This window comes from Neolamprologus brichardi, chromosome 11 (genome assembly GCF_056152115.1).
Source record: "Neolamprologus brichardi isolate AB-2024 chromosome 11, ASM5615211v1, whole genome shotgun sequence".
NCBI lineage: Eukaryota > Metazoa > Chordata > Actinopteri > Cichliformes > Cichlidae > Neolamprologus > Neolamprologus brichardi.
In genome coordinates, this window is record NC_142114.1 from 28,030,290 (window position 1) to 28,047,226 (window position 16,937).

The 16,937-nt window shown below is 39.6% G+C and overlaps 1 protein-coding gene across 1 annotated transcript; it reads right to left on the minus strand.

The window, feature by feature from the left end:
- Positions 1-690: 690 nt before the first annotated feature.
- Positions 691-5,631, minus strand: LOC102783337 (vitelline membrane outer layer protein 1 homolog). The gene is made up of 4 exons (XM_006801786.3): positions 5,361-5,631; positions 4,368-4,480; positions 1,754-2,057; positions 691-764 (listed from the first exon to the last, which is right to left on the minus strand). Exons 1-4 carry the CDS (start codon positions 5,571-5,573, stop codon positions 762-764), a joined length of 633 nt encoding a protein of 210 aa, XP_006801849.1. The 5' UTR covers positions 5,574-5,631; the 3' UTR covers positions 691-761.
- Positions 5,632-16,937: the final 11,306 nt, after the last annotated feature.

The window sequence follows — 16,937 nt, forward strand, 5'->3', positions numbered from 1 at the left end:
GCCATGTGACCCCTCCTCCTTCGAAGTCAGCATGTTTTTCTGAGGATGCTAACAAGTGCACTTGAGCATCAGCACCAGTAAGTACACTTTGAACTTAGATATGAGGTCAGCACTGCTGTATTAATTATCACAACCAAGAGGCCCTATGTAGTTGAAGCCTACGTGAGAGGCTGTAATCGCTTTTCCTTGACTTGCAAAATGTTCTGAAAACCATTACCTCGGAGTTTGATAACATCCTCCACTTCCCTCCCCAACCCTCCGTACGCACTCTGTGTTAGCAGATTAACTGCTCACCGATTAATTAGCAAAATTACCTCTGTGTGTGCCAATCGGTGTCTTATCAACCTTTGTCAGGCCTTAAACTGTAAATTAATTAATACCCCCTCTCTTGTCGTTTCCTAATTACCTTAGTTCCAGTAGGAATTCTAGGAAACGGCTGTGTCAGCGGCTGATGCTTGCTATGACTTTACTGTGAACTCATTGGTTCACTTGACAGGATATGAAAACATGCCGCTCTCATGCTGATGAGGGGATGACATGGTGGATCTTCAAATGAGGGCTCGATCTGAGGCAGAGCTCCTTAATCGTTTTGTTTTTGATGTTGAAGGTGACACTCAGCTATGTTTTTGACAAATGAAAAAAACATGAGACATCGCAGGTCCTGAAAAAAACATCACAGGGAACGTCACATTTCAGATGAGCTTTTTTATTATTCGTCTTCTTTGAGTTTTAGATGTTGGACAGAGCTTCTTGGCTGGCAGTCACTGTGGAAAAAAAATACAAAATCATACATTTATAAAGCAACAGCAACATTTTGTATACACGACCAGTTATGTGATAAATGTTTCACTTCTAGCTTCATTACTTTGCTCTAAATCTCGGACAACTTTTGTAGCAATAACTAATTTGAGTATTTAGATGTGAAGGACTCTGTACATACGGAGAAATTTAAAGTTTCGTTATGAGCAAGTACTTGGAGACAATGGAGAGAAAAAACTACCTTTTAACAGGAAGATTCCTCCAACAGAACCAGCCATGACCAGCTGGTTTAAGCCAAACAAAAAGGCTAAACTCTAATCACCATCGATAAAACCAGATGAAATTTCAGCCAACCTCTACTGAATAATTCACTTCTATTGTCTTTCAGAACATACGGTACAAAGAATGGCTAAAACCACGTAGATTTAGCACGTAACAGTGGCAAGTTAGCAATGTAAGCAAGAAAATATTCTGAAGCATTGCTGCGTGTTACATTTTTTTCTCACTAATGCTGACTTGTGAAATATATCGGAATGTTTCCAAACATGTGAACATCTGGCGGTAAAGTTCCTCAAGTAGTCAAACCTCCATCTCCATCATACAGAAACATCTGGAGAAAATTTCATACGATCATCAAAAGCTCTTAAGCTAATTAGAAAATCCTGAGGCAGAGTCACTCAGCTGGCTGTGATTTTAAAAACACTCAAAATACCACATGTGTAGCGTTCTGGGATACAGACATGCTCTCTGTTTGTTATTGCATATATGTGCAAAGGCATCATGTAAAAATAGCTTTTTTTGCAGCTTTTTGCAATTTAGTTGCTCCAGATTTCATTGAGCTGATATTATGTCTGGTTAGAGTCAATGTTACCATTTTGGTTTGGTAGATCACAGATCATCTCAAATATAGCCCTTCACACACACATTCATGTAAATCTTCACAATGTGTGCTTCGCCAAATATTTGTAGTCTAACAATTTAACCTTCATCTTACCTGCTGAGATGCACAGCAGTGGAAACGCACATCATTCAGGGTGGAGTCGTCCAGGCCATACTGGTATTCTTCCATCTTGGTCTCGATGCCACAGATCCCTCCATCGGAGCATTCCTCACTCCAGTGGCCATACTCTCCCCATTCCATGCCGGGTCCCTCCAGCGTTGGGTTACTGCTGCAGCGGAACCTGATGTTGTTGGCGGCCGTGTCGTCACCAAACAGACCCTGATGGGGTTCCACACTAATCTGGAAAGAGGTTAGCACTCCGCTCGGGCAGTACTGAGGCTCGGACCAGTCACCGAAGCTGCAGGAACAGATTAAATAAGGGGAAATGAAGGGGAGGAAAATAAGCTTGACATTTAAACATCCAAAACATATTTATGATTGTGGCAAAAGCAATGCTTTCATTTCCTCCCTGAACGTAGTACAAAACTATTAGCCTCCAGCTTCCTGCTGCTTCCAAAGTACCTGTTGAAAGGAAGCACCTTGAGCCATAAAAATTACAAAATATTACACAGACCATTAGAAAGTTTTGATTTTACCTCCTGAAATAAAACTTGTACAAATGAGGCCACTTTCCAATAAGACACAAAGTATTTTTTAGCCGTACCTACCTGATAATGGTAATAAATCTGTTGTGAGACAGGTTAAACGAGATCTTCACAACAGAGAGAATCCAAACTGCTAATGTGGGCGGCACAAACAATCAATGTCATCAGAAATATGACCACAGGGATTTATGCTTGATCTACTGTGGGTTTTCTACATACTACTATGGAATACTTAAATATCATTTTTATGCTTGTTTTTGCTGATCACACAATTGTATCCATGTATGCCCAATTCAGGAAGTTCAGGGAAAAAGCTAAATGCAGAAGGCACAAATTGTAAATGGACAAGGAAATGAAAGGAATGAGTAGCATACACTCATGAGAAACTAAAAAGACAAAGAAAGACAACAAAACAAAAAATATAACAGGGACCAGAACATAAAAAATACATGAAAAACACGTCAGCCTAGTTAGATAGAACTGAAGGCTGTCTGTAATGTTTCACCCATAAATCTGTCTCTCTGGCTCAGATTATGAAAATATTCTCACACTTCTCCCTGAATACTGAACAGCAGTGAACCCTTGTCTAACACAGTGCATCACAACTTTTCACATCTACTGCTCATTATTATCTGTATTCAAAGTTTGGAAAGACTCGCCTACACTTAAGAAGAAAGAGCCCTTTCATATTATTTATTAATGGAGATCTGCTTCTGAAGCTTTCAAACTACCTCGTATTTCATCTCTCATTTCAGTCTGGTTCAACAGATATTCCACATATGCATTAACTTTGGTAAAACTGGTTTCCTGACACTTTCACATGGAAAGACATTCAGTGTGTTCTCAAGTTAGAGATATATATGCCTCTATCTCACCCTAGCATCCTCCACTGCTACATCAACCATTTCTGCATGTGCTCTCTCAGTGCATCCATCTTCTCTGAGACCTTCGTCTTTTCCTCCTGCCCGGCAGCTCCAAATTCATCACGTTTTGCCAAATATATCCACTATCCCTCTTCATCATGAGTCCAAACCATCTCAGCATCACCTTTCTAAATCTGTCTCCAAACTACTTGATCTGAGCTGTCCTGCTGATGTTCTCAGTTATAATCTTGTCCATCCTGACCTCTCCGAGTAGAAATCTTAACATCTTCAACTCTGCCACTTCTGTTAGTACCACCATCTCCAAACCATAGATCACAGCAGGTCTCACTGCCATCTTTAAACCTTCTGTTTCACTCCTGCTGCTCTCCTTCTGTCACAAATCAGCCCTGACAGTCGTCTCCACCCTCTCCACCCTCTCCACCCTGCCCACACTCTCTTCTTCACCTCTCTTGTGCATTGCCTGTTGCTTTGGATGGAGGACTCAGGGTATTTAAACTCTGTATCTACTTCTTGTAGCTTCACTGTTACACCTGCTCCCTGTTCTCGCTACAGATTACAATGTCATGTTTATTATTATTGTTATGATTATTGCTATTACTTCATAAGTCACAATTTGTGTTTAATATGTTGTTTTGTTGCCCATCTGTTTGTAGAGAGTTTGTGGAGGGTTTTGTTTTTCTGTGATGCTTCAAAAATAACCAGAATGAGATTATTCATAAAATAATCTAAAAATGTTGTTCTTTCTAATACATTACAATACAAATTTATTTCATTTCTGTATTTTTCTTTTGTAAAATTCTCAAATATGTTCTACCTTTGTAAATTAATTTGTGTCTATTTATTTTGCACATTCAATCTTTATTGTGTATTGTATTGCGTCTTTCTATATTTTGAAGTATTTTTATTATTTGAGACCTGATTTGAAATATGTAGCACTTTGTATCAAGAAACTTTAGGTTAATATATAAATAAACTTGTATACCAGGTACACAATGGTATTTCTTTAAACAATTGCTTTTACATATGTTACACCTAACCTAGACTAAAACACCTCCAAATTTCATGATCTGGCAACCCAAATTGTAGTTCATGGCTTATAACTGAGATTTAATGCACGAATAAACAGTTCAGGCAAATATTAAAACTGGATGGAGATTAGTGTACTTCATGACTGCTTACTAGCCAGTGTGGGACTCAATAGTGTACAGGAAGTTGCGGTTTCCATCTTTTGCGCAGACAAGGCGGATCCCATTCAGAGCAGTGTCATCACTCCCGTACTGGTTAGACTCCACCTGAGAAAACAGAGGACAGTTCCCAGAAGCAGATTTTCATCAGCCCAGTTTGTTATCTGCTTCTCAGTAAAGCAGCTGATACATTGAGGAGTATAGTTCACGTCAGGTTACACAACACTTTCAGGTTCCACTTTCATCTTTGCAGAGTATCTGAAGCAGCGAGAGAAACTTCATGCTGTTTAATGCACAAAAAAGATTTCAGCTTTCATCTTCTTTACTAGAACCATGCGATGAAGAAATCATCAGGCCAGTATGGAGAGGATGAACAATTAAATTTATGGTAAATATGATCTGGGAACCAAAATTTTAGTTTCAATTACAAACTGATTCAAGTTTATTTATTTATTTTATAAGTTCTGAAAACAGTTCTCCTCTTATCCTCAAAATAAGATCATTTTTTCATTTCTTCTGATAAAATAAAGACAATAAACTAAAGGCTCATCAAAAGTCAATCAAGCAAACATATGAATAAACCAGAAAGAGGAACAACAAAGAAAGATGAGCAGTAACCTAGAAAACAAACATCTAAAATAAATAAAGTATCATAAATTGAAGCATGGAAGTAAAATCAATTCCTCAATTCCTGTTAAAATGATGAGACAAAAACAAAAAAACTGTGTAAACAACAGCATGTACCAAAAGTATAATAATGGCTACGATATCTTGATCTTCATGAGAAGTTTTTTTTTGGGTGAGGTGTTTTTGGTTTTGTGTATTTTTATTTAATATTCAGTTTTACTGGGTTGGAAAAATAAGTGAAATGTGAAATTGCTGGAAGTGTAAAACCATCAGATAAGCCGTTCGTTTGTCATATCAGCAGCAGTAGACGCATTTTTAATCAAAGTAAAGTTTATATCATTTTTGAGAGACGTTGTTTTACCCTGACACTGAATCCAACAGCAAAGAAGCTCTCTGGGCACATCTCTGGCCACGTCCAGGTTCCAAACTGCTCTCCGTTGCTCACAGTAAGCAGAGATTTATACTCCCTGCTGTTGAAAGCCACTCCAGCTCGCTGCAAGAATTTCTTCTGCTCCTCACAGAACCCAGCGGACAGCACGGCCAGCACGGCCACAACGGCGAGCAGACTTGTCATATTGACAGCAGTGAGTCAGTGTTTCAATCTGAAAGGCCAACTAACAAGTGAAAGGGGCCTCGGGCTCAAAGCTCTTATAGCTTCCCTGTTGATTCTGAAATACACCACTTGTAGCGGGATGAATCATTTACAGAGGAACGTTACAGAGTGATGTGGGAATAAACAGCTGGTGTTGGAACGAGAAAAGATTTCGATTTTAGTGACGTTTGGAGAGATGAAGGCTCTGTTTTTCGGCTTTCAGACCACTCATCTTTTACTTCACAAAATGCATGGAACAGAAACTCTATAAGGACATATTTCTGCATAATCAAACCTTTGCACTTATAAATTCTTGAAGTTGATCTTGCAAGGACCAGAACTGTTAAATACTATTCCCGACAAATATAGACTGCAGAGTTTGTCTGCTACAACTAAGCAGAAACAGTGTTGTTGACATACGCTGCTGTTCATTTTGTACAAGGCTGACACAACACCATCAAATCCACTAAAATAATAACCAGATTCCCATAATTAGACTCTTTCTTAGAGCTATTGCTGATGCATTTCAGTTTGGAAAGGGCTTTTAAACATCCCCAAACCACAGATTTCACGAATTTAACTGGGCTAGGGTGTGCCAGGAGAAAGTTATTCTTTTCAGAAAGAACATTAAAGGATAACTGGAGTTAGTGAGTGAACCGACAGGCAACTCTTTAGAGGAAAAATCTGCAGCGTACAGATGACTCAGAGATAGAGCTGTTTGGCTTCAGTAACAGTCGGCACATTTCAGAACAACCTCAGACCAGCTGTGAGCCACGGCGGGAGACGTGTTGTAGTTTGGGGTTGCTTTGTTGCCTCAGGGCACCGGCTGTTTATAAAAGATGGACCTAACCACCACGACATCATTCACTGGTTTGTGGACTACTGTTGAAAACCATGAATCGAGCATTTTGTCCATCACTTTTTTCATTAAAGGTTGAGCTGACTGAAAAACTGAGGTCAGCACACACACATGCAGTAGCAACACGTTCTCACTCCCAAAGCGTAACATTTTAGGCTAGGTGACAAATCGTCAACATATTACGTTTTCGGCTACCCACCACGTTCCTAAATGACGACCTCGGAAAAATGAGGAAAGATGAGAACCGTATGGACTCAATCTACACATGTTCGCTCTTTTTCTTCAGATCGCTTAGAAACACGCTATTTAACATCATTAAAGTCTTGGTTAAGCTCAGGAAAAAGGTTATGGTTAGGGCTAGGGATAAGGTTAGGTTTAGGGCTGGAATACAGGGCTGGAACGTTTATTACCACGGGAGCGTCATTGCACTGGATTTCGGCCATAACCCACCGCGTACCATAAGAACGCCGAAGGTCTCCTTTTGCGTTCCTAAGGAACGCCACGGGACGTGACAAAACGTCGGCATGTTACGCCTCGGGAGTGAGAACGGGCTGGCAGTAGTGGTTTATTAGTCTGAAAGTAGTGGTGCTCATTTAAAAGAAAAATCATCCTGTATTAATTAATATAGCATGACATAATCCATGTTTTCACATAGATTTCTACACAATCTGGCTTCTTTTTGAAAACAGAGCAGTCGCTCCCTGTTGACCCTAGAAAGAAGTTTATGGCATCTTGTCTGGTTTAATTCCCAGAAACTACATCAGTCATGTTATCACCGTTCCTTGAAATGCAGGGCTGTGTAAATTACATAAAGAAAAGCTCCACTGGAGTAACTTTATTTACAAAGTAACAATAAGTAAAAACACAAAATGTAAATGAAAACAGAAGCACATCCACTTTGGGATCTCCAAGCCAATAACAATGAACATAACCACTCCCACTCTTTCTAGAAACCACAAAACAGGCGAAAAGGTTGTTAAAGATAAATTGACAACTGCATTATAGGCCGATATAAACAAGCACAAAAGAAAAGCTGGGGTTTTACAAGTTTGCCACACAAGTCACTTTCCAGAAGCACATTTCAAGCTATGCTCAACAAAATCCGAACCTAACCACCACCCAGCACAGAGCCCAGCAGCCAAAAGGCAAAGCCCACCTGCTGCTGGATCTAGATATTGACTAATAAACAGAGCGATGTTTGCTTGTCACATTCAGACCTGGAACACACGAAGAAAGACAACGAGAGGGCCAGCAGCTCTGTTCCAACAAAAGGACAAAAGATCAGAGAATGTAACACATTTTACATCCAGTCATTGATTCAATTCAAGTAAAAAGAGCATGAAGATAATCTGAGCGCATCCCCTGAAAGCTGAACACAGAGTGGAACATTAACCCTCATCCTACTGACATATTTAATATACACAGACTACTGATTTGGGTCCTACAAGAATAAATTAAGAATAAACCGTATTTCTTTTCAGAACATCATTAATGTCATCCAAGGGAGAATAGTATTATTATAAAAATATATAATTAATATGCAAATTAGAAATGACCATTTTACCAAAACTGCAATTACCTAAAAGCTTGTTTACCATCCTCTGACTCTGACATCATTTATTTTTCAGAAATCTCAAGTAAACATGATTTGTGTTGGATTTATAAGATGAAACCAATCGATGCAATTCTGACCTCAACATGAAATACTTGAAATAAACACACAGTAAACATCGCGAGGCCCGGACATCTCTCGGGTGTGTCCTGGTCTCCCCCGGGGCCTCCTCCCAGCAGGTCATGCACCTCAGCTGGCTCCTTTCAATGACGAGGTGACTCGGCTCTACTTTGAGACATTCACGAATGACCGAGCTCCACCTTATCTCTGAGACTGAGCCCAGACAACCTTCAGAGGAAACTCATTTTTGCTGTTTGTTTCCGCAGTCTCATTCTTCAGTCACTGCCCACAGCCCATGACCACAGGTGAGGGTAGGAACATAGATCAGGCTTTAAATCAATAGTCTTGCTTTCACACTCAGCTCTCTCTTCACCGCAACAGACTCGTACCACATCTGTGCCAATCTGTCTGTCAATCTCCCACTCCACTCTCCCTTCACTCATGAAAACGATCCCAAGACTTAAACTCCTCTACTCTGGGAAGCAACTCAGGAACTGCCTAGATTTGAATGGAAACTCCATTCTTTTCTGGCCTACAACCACGGTCTCAGACTCGGAGGTGCTGATTCTTATCTCAGATGATTCACACTCAGTTGCACACCACCCAGCGTGCAGGAGGAAGCTGAGAGAACCACATTATCTACAAAAAGCAGAGATGAAATCTTGAGCCCCTCCAACCCTTGGCTGTGCCTCACAATATTGTCTATAAAAATTACACGATCAGGAATGAGCATCATTTGCAAACCAAAGGCTCTCTATGGTTGCACAGGGACAAGAAACAACTAAAATATGACTGAAAATATACCTCTGGGTTCTACATATTTTTTAACCCTAATCCCAGTCAGAGGAATGAGGGCTGGGGGTTAAACAGCACACTGACCTTTAATATACAGTATAAACAAAGAATGGTGCAAAAAGAAGATATGGAGTGAAGGGATGAGCTAGTAGACGCGAGGATCTGAATCAATTTAAATCTTGTGATCAATTTGGAAAATGTAACACATGCAAAACCTTAAAACATCTCACAGCTAAAATAATTTTACATGGAAGAGTGTTCATTGTTCACGGTTATGCATAACGCCTACAAGAGGGCATTTCTACTAAAGGGAGAAGGCTCAAGGCTCTGATGCCAAGGCTTTTTGTTCTTGTTTTTATAGAATAAATCATGGAAAACCTTGTTTTCTTTGGGATTCTGTGGGATTCTGTATCCCATCTTTATCCTTAGATGCTGTTTAAAAAACAATCAATTTCACTTGTCTACATATATCAAGGGGGGAAAAATCTAACAACCCAACAGCTTCACATGAGTGTAAGAGATCACGAGGAATATTTTAAACAGTTTGTTTGTCTTGTCTGGATGTGCTCAGACATCCAACCTTATCGCTGTTTTCCGATAAAACCCAACAAACCCATTTTTCTCGAATTAAGGAGAACGGCCTTATCTTATGAAACAGACTGTCAGCGATAAAGTTTTAATGCATTCACACATTCATACATTTATCCTCGCACACTGATGCTCATATTTGTACACCAAATATCTTAAAGTCCCTTCGTGCACAGACAATTGGTAGCCGATTTTCAGTGGAGCAGGATAAGAAAAGACAGAGATGGATCCTAATTTGAATTTGAAGAATTGTATATACCTGTGCATAGGGATGGGTATCGTTTAGGTTTTATTCGGTACTTTTGAAACGGTGCCGGTGCTTAAACGGTGCCCAAACCGGTGCTTAAAGAATGGAGAACACAAAATTGGTCCAAAAACCTCTCATGTTTAGCTGTTTTTTTGTAAAAAGATAACAATGTTAGCCTTTTCTGCAGGTATAGGGCATATATGGTATCATTCTTGGCTGGAAGCAGTCTTAAACAATGGAAAAAACACAAACTTTGTCCAAAAACCTCTCATGTTTAACTGTTTTCCACTTTTTCTTTGGTCATTTTAGCCTTTTTGTCCAGGGTGAAGGGAGTATCTGCCATCAAACAAGAAGACAGCCGCATGTAGCTATGATGATGTTTGCTAGTTCACCTTACATGCATTAATGTAATAACGTGGTTAGCCTACTCAACGTAAATCACACACGAACAACATTAAGCTACTCACGCAGAGAAGAACGGCTGCTGCTGCATCATCATCCTCATCATTTCTGCTACACTGGCAGGGCTAGGGGCCAGGACTCTACTCTTCGGGTTTTTGGGGGATGTTGCTAACTCCGGGACCGATAACAGGCACCACACCCGCAGTAGATGTGCTCGATGTGAGGTCTCGCAGCAAGCTATCAAATACGGCGCATTTCTCGGCTTTAAAAAAAACGCTATGCATCGCCAGGTGTTTCATCGGATTTAAAGTGTGACCTCCTTTGACAGTATCACAGTATCAGCTTAAAGCACTTGTTGCAGGCTGCTGAGTTTGCATCTTTTGCTGTGAAGCACAGCCAGACTTTTGACCGCTTCACCTTGGGCATTTTAATCTGTAGCTCTGCTCTAAAAGAACGTACGTACCTGGACCCGCCTACTATCCTCGGAAACGTGAAATGATTGGCTAGAATCTAAAGTGTATCATTCCATACCAGTTGGTGGCGGTAATGCACCTTTCAGTTGTTTGCCAACCGCCAATACAAATGTAAGGAAGAAGAAAGTGTATCACAGCTCAGGAAAAAAAAGCACCGAAATAAAGCACCGAAATGTGCGCTGCTTTTCGGTCTGGTTACTACCGCTTATGTGCCATCATGGCACCGGATACCGGTACCCATCCCTACCTGTGCATATATATATAATCATCCTACACCTGTTCATACACATATAGGTGTTGTTACTAATAAAAAAGGTCATATCCACAGATTGGTGTTAATTACACAGCCTGGAGAGGAGTTTTGCTCCAATTATGTGACTTTGAATTAGTCGAGCTAATTCGTTTTTGGGGCCTAATTACATATCAAGAAGTAATAGAGCAACATTAACATGCATTTGGAGTGGCTTTTCTGGCCAGTGTTCACTTTTCTTTAGACGTTCTTGGTCTTTAATAACTTCTCACAGAAATACTGAGTTCTTTCAAGAAGCCAAGCATGACTTCAAGCATAAAAAAGGATGCATGATTTCAGTAGTTACAATTTACAGCTAGTTATTACATTATTTCACAAAGGAATTTATGATCATTTTTGTTGATCTTTTTTTTTTTAACTTTGTCCGTTTGCCATTTGGTGCTCTGAAGGTTTTCTTTGTTTTCATTAAATAACTGTGTGTTGTGTCCATACTGTCATGTGTGGATGAAACTGTCATAGTCCTGATTTTTTGTTGAGTTCTGCTTGCAGTTATATTTTTGTGGTTTTGTTGTGTTTCTAGTTTTTATGATTACTGTTGATCTTGATGTCTGAGTCTTATTTGTCTTTAGTTGTCTTTTGGGTCTTGTGTCTTGTTTGTTTTGGTTTCACTTCCTGCTGTTGGTTCCCTACTGTGTGGGTTTATTTCTGCTTCATGTGCTTCAATGTGTTTTCGACTCTTCTCTCTTTGGGTTGCCATTTTTGTTTCACCCTGATATTTATTTATTAAGTCCTTCATTCATTCATTGCCTCATTTAGTTTTCATGTCTTGTGTTCTCTCACCTTCACCCCGACACCCTCTTCATAAAGCTGAAGGTGAACTGCAGTCTGGTGATAATTCTCTGTACTAACATACTGTGTAATATTCAATTGTTTAAAATCTATTTAAGGTTAAAATGGAACAGAGAAGCTTTCCAACAGCATCACTGTTAGAGGACCAGCTAAATAACAACAATACATTATTGCTATTGTTATTATTTTGTGATTAACTGTGACTTGATTATTTGGTACCAAGTTAAAACATTTTACATATGTAGGAGGGAATCAATTTCCAGCTGTAGCTGAGCTTACCAGTACACATATTATCAGACACTACCGCTGTATATTTAAAATTAGACTGCTGTCAAAGTTTGACTTTGAAATGTTCTTGTTTTTTAATGATATCAACTTTATTTAATACACAAGTGTGAAGACAGAAATCTTATGCTAAGGGGGAAAGTATTGTGACAGGTCTGACACTTTATTCTTAGAAAATGATTATAACACAAAGCCAACTCTGGTTCTGGCTATTATTCAATGTGGTTCATTTTTTTGAAGGATAATGTGTCAGTCGAGTCCTTGGCAGAAATGATCAAAGAGGAGCTCTGCCATGTCACAAGGTGAATTACGCAGAAAAAGAAACAGCAGAAACAGCATGTCACCTTCCCACAGTGCCATTTATCTTTACTGTGTAGGTCAGGCAACTCAATCGCATATTTGTTATATATATAATACTGCACTGCTCACTTTTCATGTGCATCAAACAGAGGTCTAAGGCACTACTACATAGTTACATAGTTACTATGTAACTACAATGCTTCCTTAGCCATTCATCTCAGAGAAGTTTATAAAACTTAAACTGTGCCCTGTTATCTGAGACACAAAGTTACCAGAATGTATTACATAACTGGTTACACTGAGCTCTCAGGATGCCAGGACTGCTTGTAGCATTTGGAGAGTTTCACATTTCATTTTTGCTTCCACTTGATGTTTGGTTAAATTTCAGAAAAACGGGTTTTCCTTCAAAGTAAGAGCTTTACAGCAATAAACCACTGTTAGGATTTGGGTCGGGTTACATAAAGTCAACAAATGCAGCAAGAATGTGACCTGAAATGTCCATTTGTGACAAGCTGCATAATGCAACACCAAATCCAAAGGACAATCTTTTTGCATCTCTCTGATATTAGCATTTATAACGAAACTGCAGTATTTCATGAGATTGGCAGCTGCAGTAAAGCAGATCCAAAACAAACTGCCTTCTTCGTGTATTTAGTGCTGAAATCTCAGTGTAGTCACAGAATGAGCGTGTGATTTTCTGATCCAGTGCCTTTTCAGACAGAAATGTTATATTATTAAGATCAGCAAGCATTACTTACACAGAGATGCAGAAATACTACAAAGATATCCAAGACAACTACATCTTAGGCTGAGTACATAATAAATGTGTGGGGAAAACAAATTTAAAAAAGAAACCACGTAGACATGCACAATCCATGCTGGAGGCAGTGAAAGGTTGGCAGGTATACAACAACAGCTGCTGACATAGAATTTCAATTTCAGACCAAATAGACAAACTGGCTGGGAGAAGATGGAGCTGGTGTAAGGAGCAGGTAGGTGTGGAATAGGGCTGGGTATCGTCACTGATTTTTAGAATCGATTCAATTCCGATTCACAAGGTCCAGAATCGATTCGATCCACGATTCGATTTAATTCGATTCGATTCGATTCACTTAGATTTGAATATGGGAAATTTTGACAGTCAGAAATATTATAATTCAGATTAGTACGTTTACATATTTTTGTATCTATAAAAAGGAAGCTGACACACGCAAGACTTTATCAAAGGTGTGAGCATCACAGCAGATGCCTTTGTGTCAAAGTAGCTGAAGATAAAACACAGAAACACATGAAGGTGATTTTTCCTGGCCTGGGATTTTATAAAAATATTCTGCAGTACATCAAAAACGAAAGAAAACCATTAATCAACATATGAACATTACCTCTGAAGTTACAGCGGTTTTATTAGAGACACGGCTAAGCATTTTGCATTTTGCATAATTTTAAAAAGTTTAAATTTGTTCAGCATTGAACGGCAGAAATTAGGTTTTCTTTTCGGAAGTATATAAAACAGAAAAAAAAAAAAAGTCGGCCGATAGCGCTGTAAACAACGGTAGACTTGTGCGTAACAAGCAAGCGAATAATGCAGAAAACCATACAGAGAGAGAGGGGGGGAGAGAGAGAGAGAGAGAGAGACAGAGAGCTGTGCATCGTGGTCGAAGCAAAACAGTAAAAGTAAGAGTGAATACATGACGATGTTTTTGTGAAGCGTAGTTTGGATCCTCTTTTGCTGCTGGTTCGGTCAATATTGTTTGGAGAGACATCAAACTAACAGCTTTAGAATCAGGGCATAAAGGGCGTGAACACAAAGCGCAGACCCGCGGACAGATCAGAATCAGCGGGCTGTCGGCTTTCAGACCCGACTGTGAGAAATTCGACATCTAACTGATTCTGATCCGCGGGCTGCGCTGTGTTTAAGTCTTTGTGCAGAATCCGTGTTCCTGCTCTCATTTACTGTTTTAGCTGTTTGGTGGTTGTTGAAATTTTGTGAGATTTCACCTGAGATTCTGGCATTTCGGGCAAAATAAATTTATATTAAAAAAATCGATTCAGGATTTTAATGAATCGATTTTACGTAATCCAAGCCAGAATCGATTTTAATCGATAAATCGATTATAAAAACCCACCCCTAGTGTGGAAGCATGACAACACAACAGGGACCACTCCTGGAGAAAACGTGAACTGCGGCTCTTTTGAGAAGCTCATGACTGCCGTGTTAAGATCAGCACTGAGTTACTATAATTATGAATTTCCCATGGATGGCATTCATGTCAGTGGGGGTCTAATGACTCTTTTAAATGTGCAATTTGAAACCTAATGATCCTGAAATGCCAGCCAAGTCCACTATTCAGTGTAAAGTACTGTAATCTCAATCGATATGCTGCCAATTTTAGTATTTTTAATCATAAGAGCTTCTTGAATAGTCAGATAAAAATGAATGCAATAAAGCTATATCCATGATGTGCACCAGCAGACTCGACACAGAGAGCAGATCACAGACGCTGTCCGGTCTCCTGGAATTATGCTCCTGAGTTTAATTGCCTACACTTAACTCAGTTTTGTGAGTACTGTTATTCATTTTCAATGAATCTATTATCACTGAATTTTCAATTAAAGCACACTTGAGTTTAAAAAAAAAAGATACATGTAAGTCTACTTATATTTGGGAATTTAATCTCTCTGCATAAAGTTCTTTCTCAGTCAGCCTTTTTCACTCTGGAAAGTATTCGCCTGTCTTGGGTGGCAGCTCCAGGTATGATTAAAGTCTTGAGTCCAGTTGGCCGAGAAACAAATGAGAGCAGACAGCTCATAGATGAGGACCGCCACCTCTCAGCCAGCTCACTTCACCTTTTGAGGAGAAAATCCAAAAGAGCTGTAATCAAGCCAACTTGGTCAGATGGACCTCAACATTTTGGAGGCGCTGGGGTATAAAAAGGATTAGAGCAAAAATTGGCTAAATTAGCTGCTGGATAGCATGATTCAAGGCAGAGTGAGTCAGGACAGAGAATTATGGGTTAAATGATATTCTTCGAGCAATTTAATGAAAGAAATGGACGGAACGGGAGGACTGCTTCCTTTTTTAATAAAGAAATCATACAGATGAAGAGGCACCGGCAGGCATGTAGAGCCTTGTGTTCTGTGTCCAGGATGTATTTATTTAAAATATATATTTGGCAGTTTTTTTTCCAGTGGTTGTCAAGCATGATCATTCACTGAAGAGGCCAGCTACAAGACCTAAGACTAAAACAGATGTAGGGCAGGTTGTGGTTTATTTCTACTTGTCAGAGGTGAAGCTGAAAATTTTTAGAGCAGGTTCAGTCTCATCAACCGTAAAATGATGAATCAGTGTCACTGATGCATTGCAAAAGGTTTAATGTGCGTCTCATCCGTAGAGCTCAGGGTTGTTCATTTAGGCTTTCATTACGGTTTTTCAGCTATTACTGACTAAATTTGGGGATTTCTTTTTCTTTTTTTTGAGGTAGAAATCAGTTGAAACAAGGGCTTAATTTTTAGGAGGAAAGAAAATGCTGAAACACCTGCATCTATACAGTGTTGGGAAGGTTACTTTTAAAATGTATTCCATTACAGAATACAGAATACATGCCCCAAAATGTATTCTGTAACGTATTCCGTTACGTTACTCAATGAGAGTAACGTATTCTGAATACTTTGGATTACTTAATATATTATCATGCTGTTTACAACTACATGAATGTACTATTGCTGTGATTTATTACTGTTACTGAAGGTCCGCGGCTCCGAACCGTAGTAAAGGGACCTCTGGCTAATACGGTGGGTTCTGTGTCGGGCTCGTAGCCGAAAACTAGCTTTACTTTGTTGTCTGGGTCAACTTTGCTAGCGAGAGACAGAGAGAGGCGTTGAAAGGCTGCTCCAACAGAACTTATTGTTTTTGGAGGAAAATACGAACACGGTGTACAGTCCAGTCTTAATAGCTTACTTACAACTGGGCTCGTCAGGCTCTCTTCTTGGCTGCAGTGGTTATTATTATATTTACATGCTTCCAGCTCCCGTTTTTGATCGATGACAGCTCGTACTTTTCCTTTTTCTCCCTCCCTCGCTCACAGACACATAACGGGTATGGCAGTCCATTCTCCCTGCAGCACGGACTACACTGCCTATGATGCTACATTCTTTAGAGCTATACCTGTAGCATTCTGCCTATTAGCTTAGCACAACAACAACAAAAGGCGCTCTCTCACCCAGGAAACACTCAGAGAGAGAGCGTCACCTTGTAACCATGGCAACCGTAACGCTGCCACCTGGAACAACAGAACGTAGCTGTCAAACAAAACCCAAACAGTCCTGACCCGCCACAATATGAAACAGGGAAGTACCGCCGTGTAATCTATTTATTTCAACAAAGTAACTGTATTCTAAATACCACCTTTTTAAACGGTAACTGTAACGGAATACAGTTACTCATATTTTGTATTTTAAATACGTAACGGCGGTACATGTATTCCGTTACTCCCCAACACTGCATCTATATAGTGTTTCCTTTGATACTGGAATGAGTCTCCACTACTTTCCTGACCCGGTTCTCATAACGAGCTACAGTCTGAGTCTCATATATACTTTTTATGTTGTGCTTTTGTTTGTTTGTTT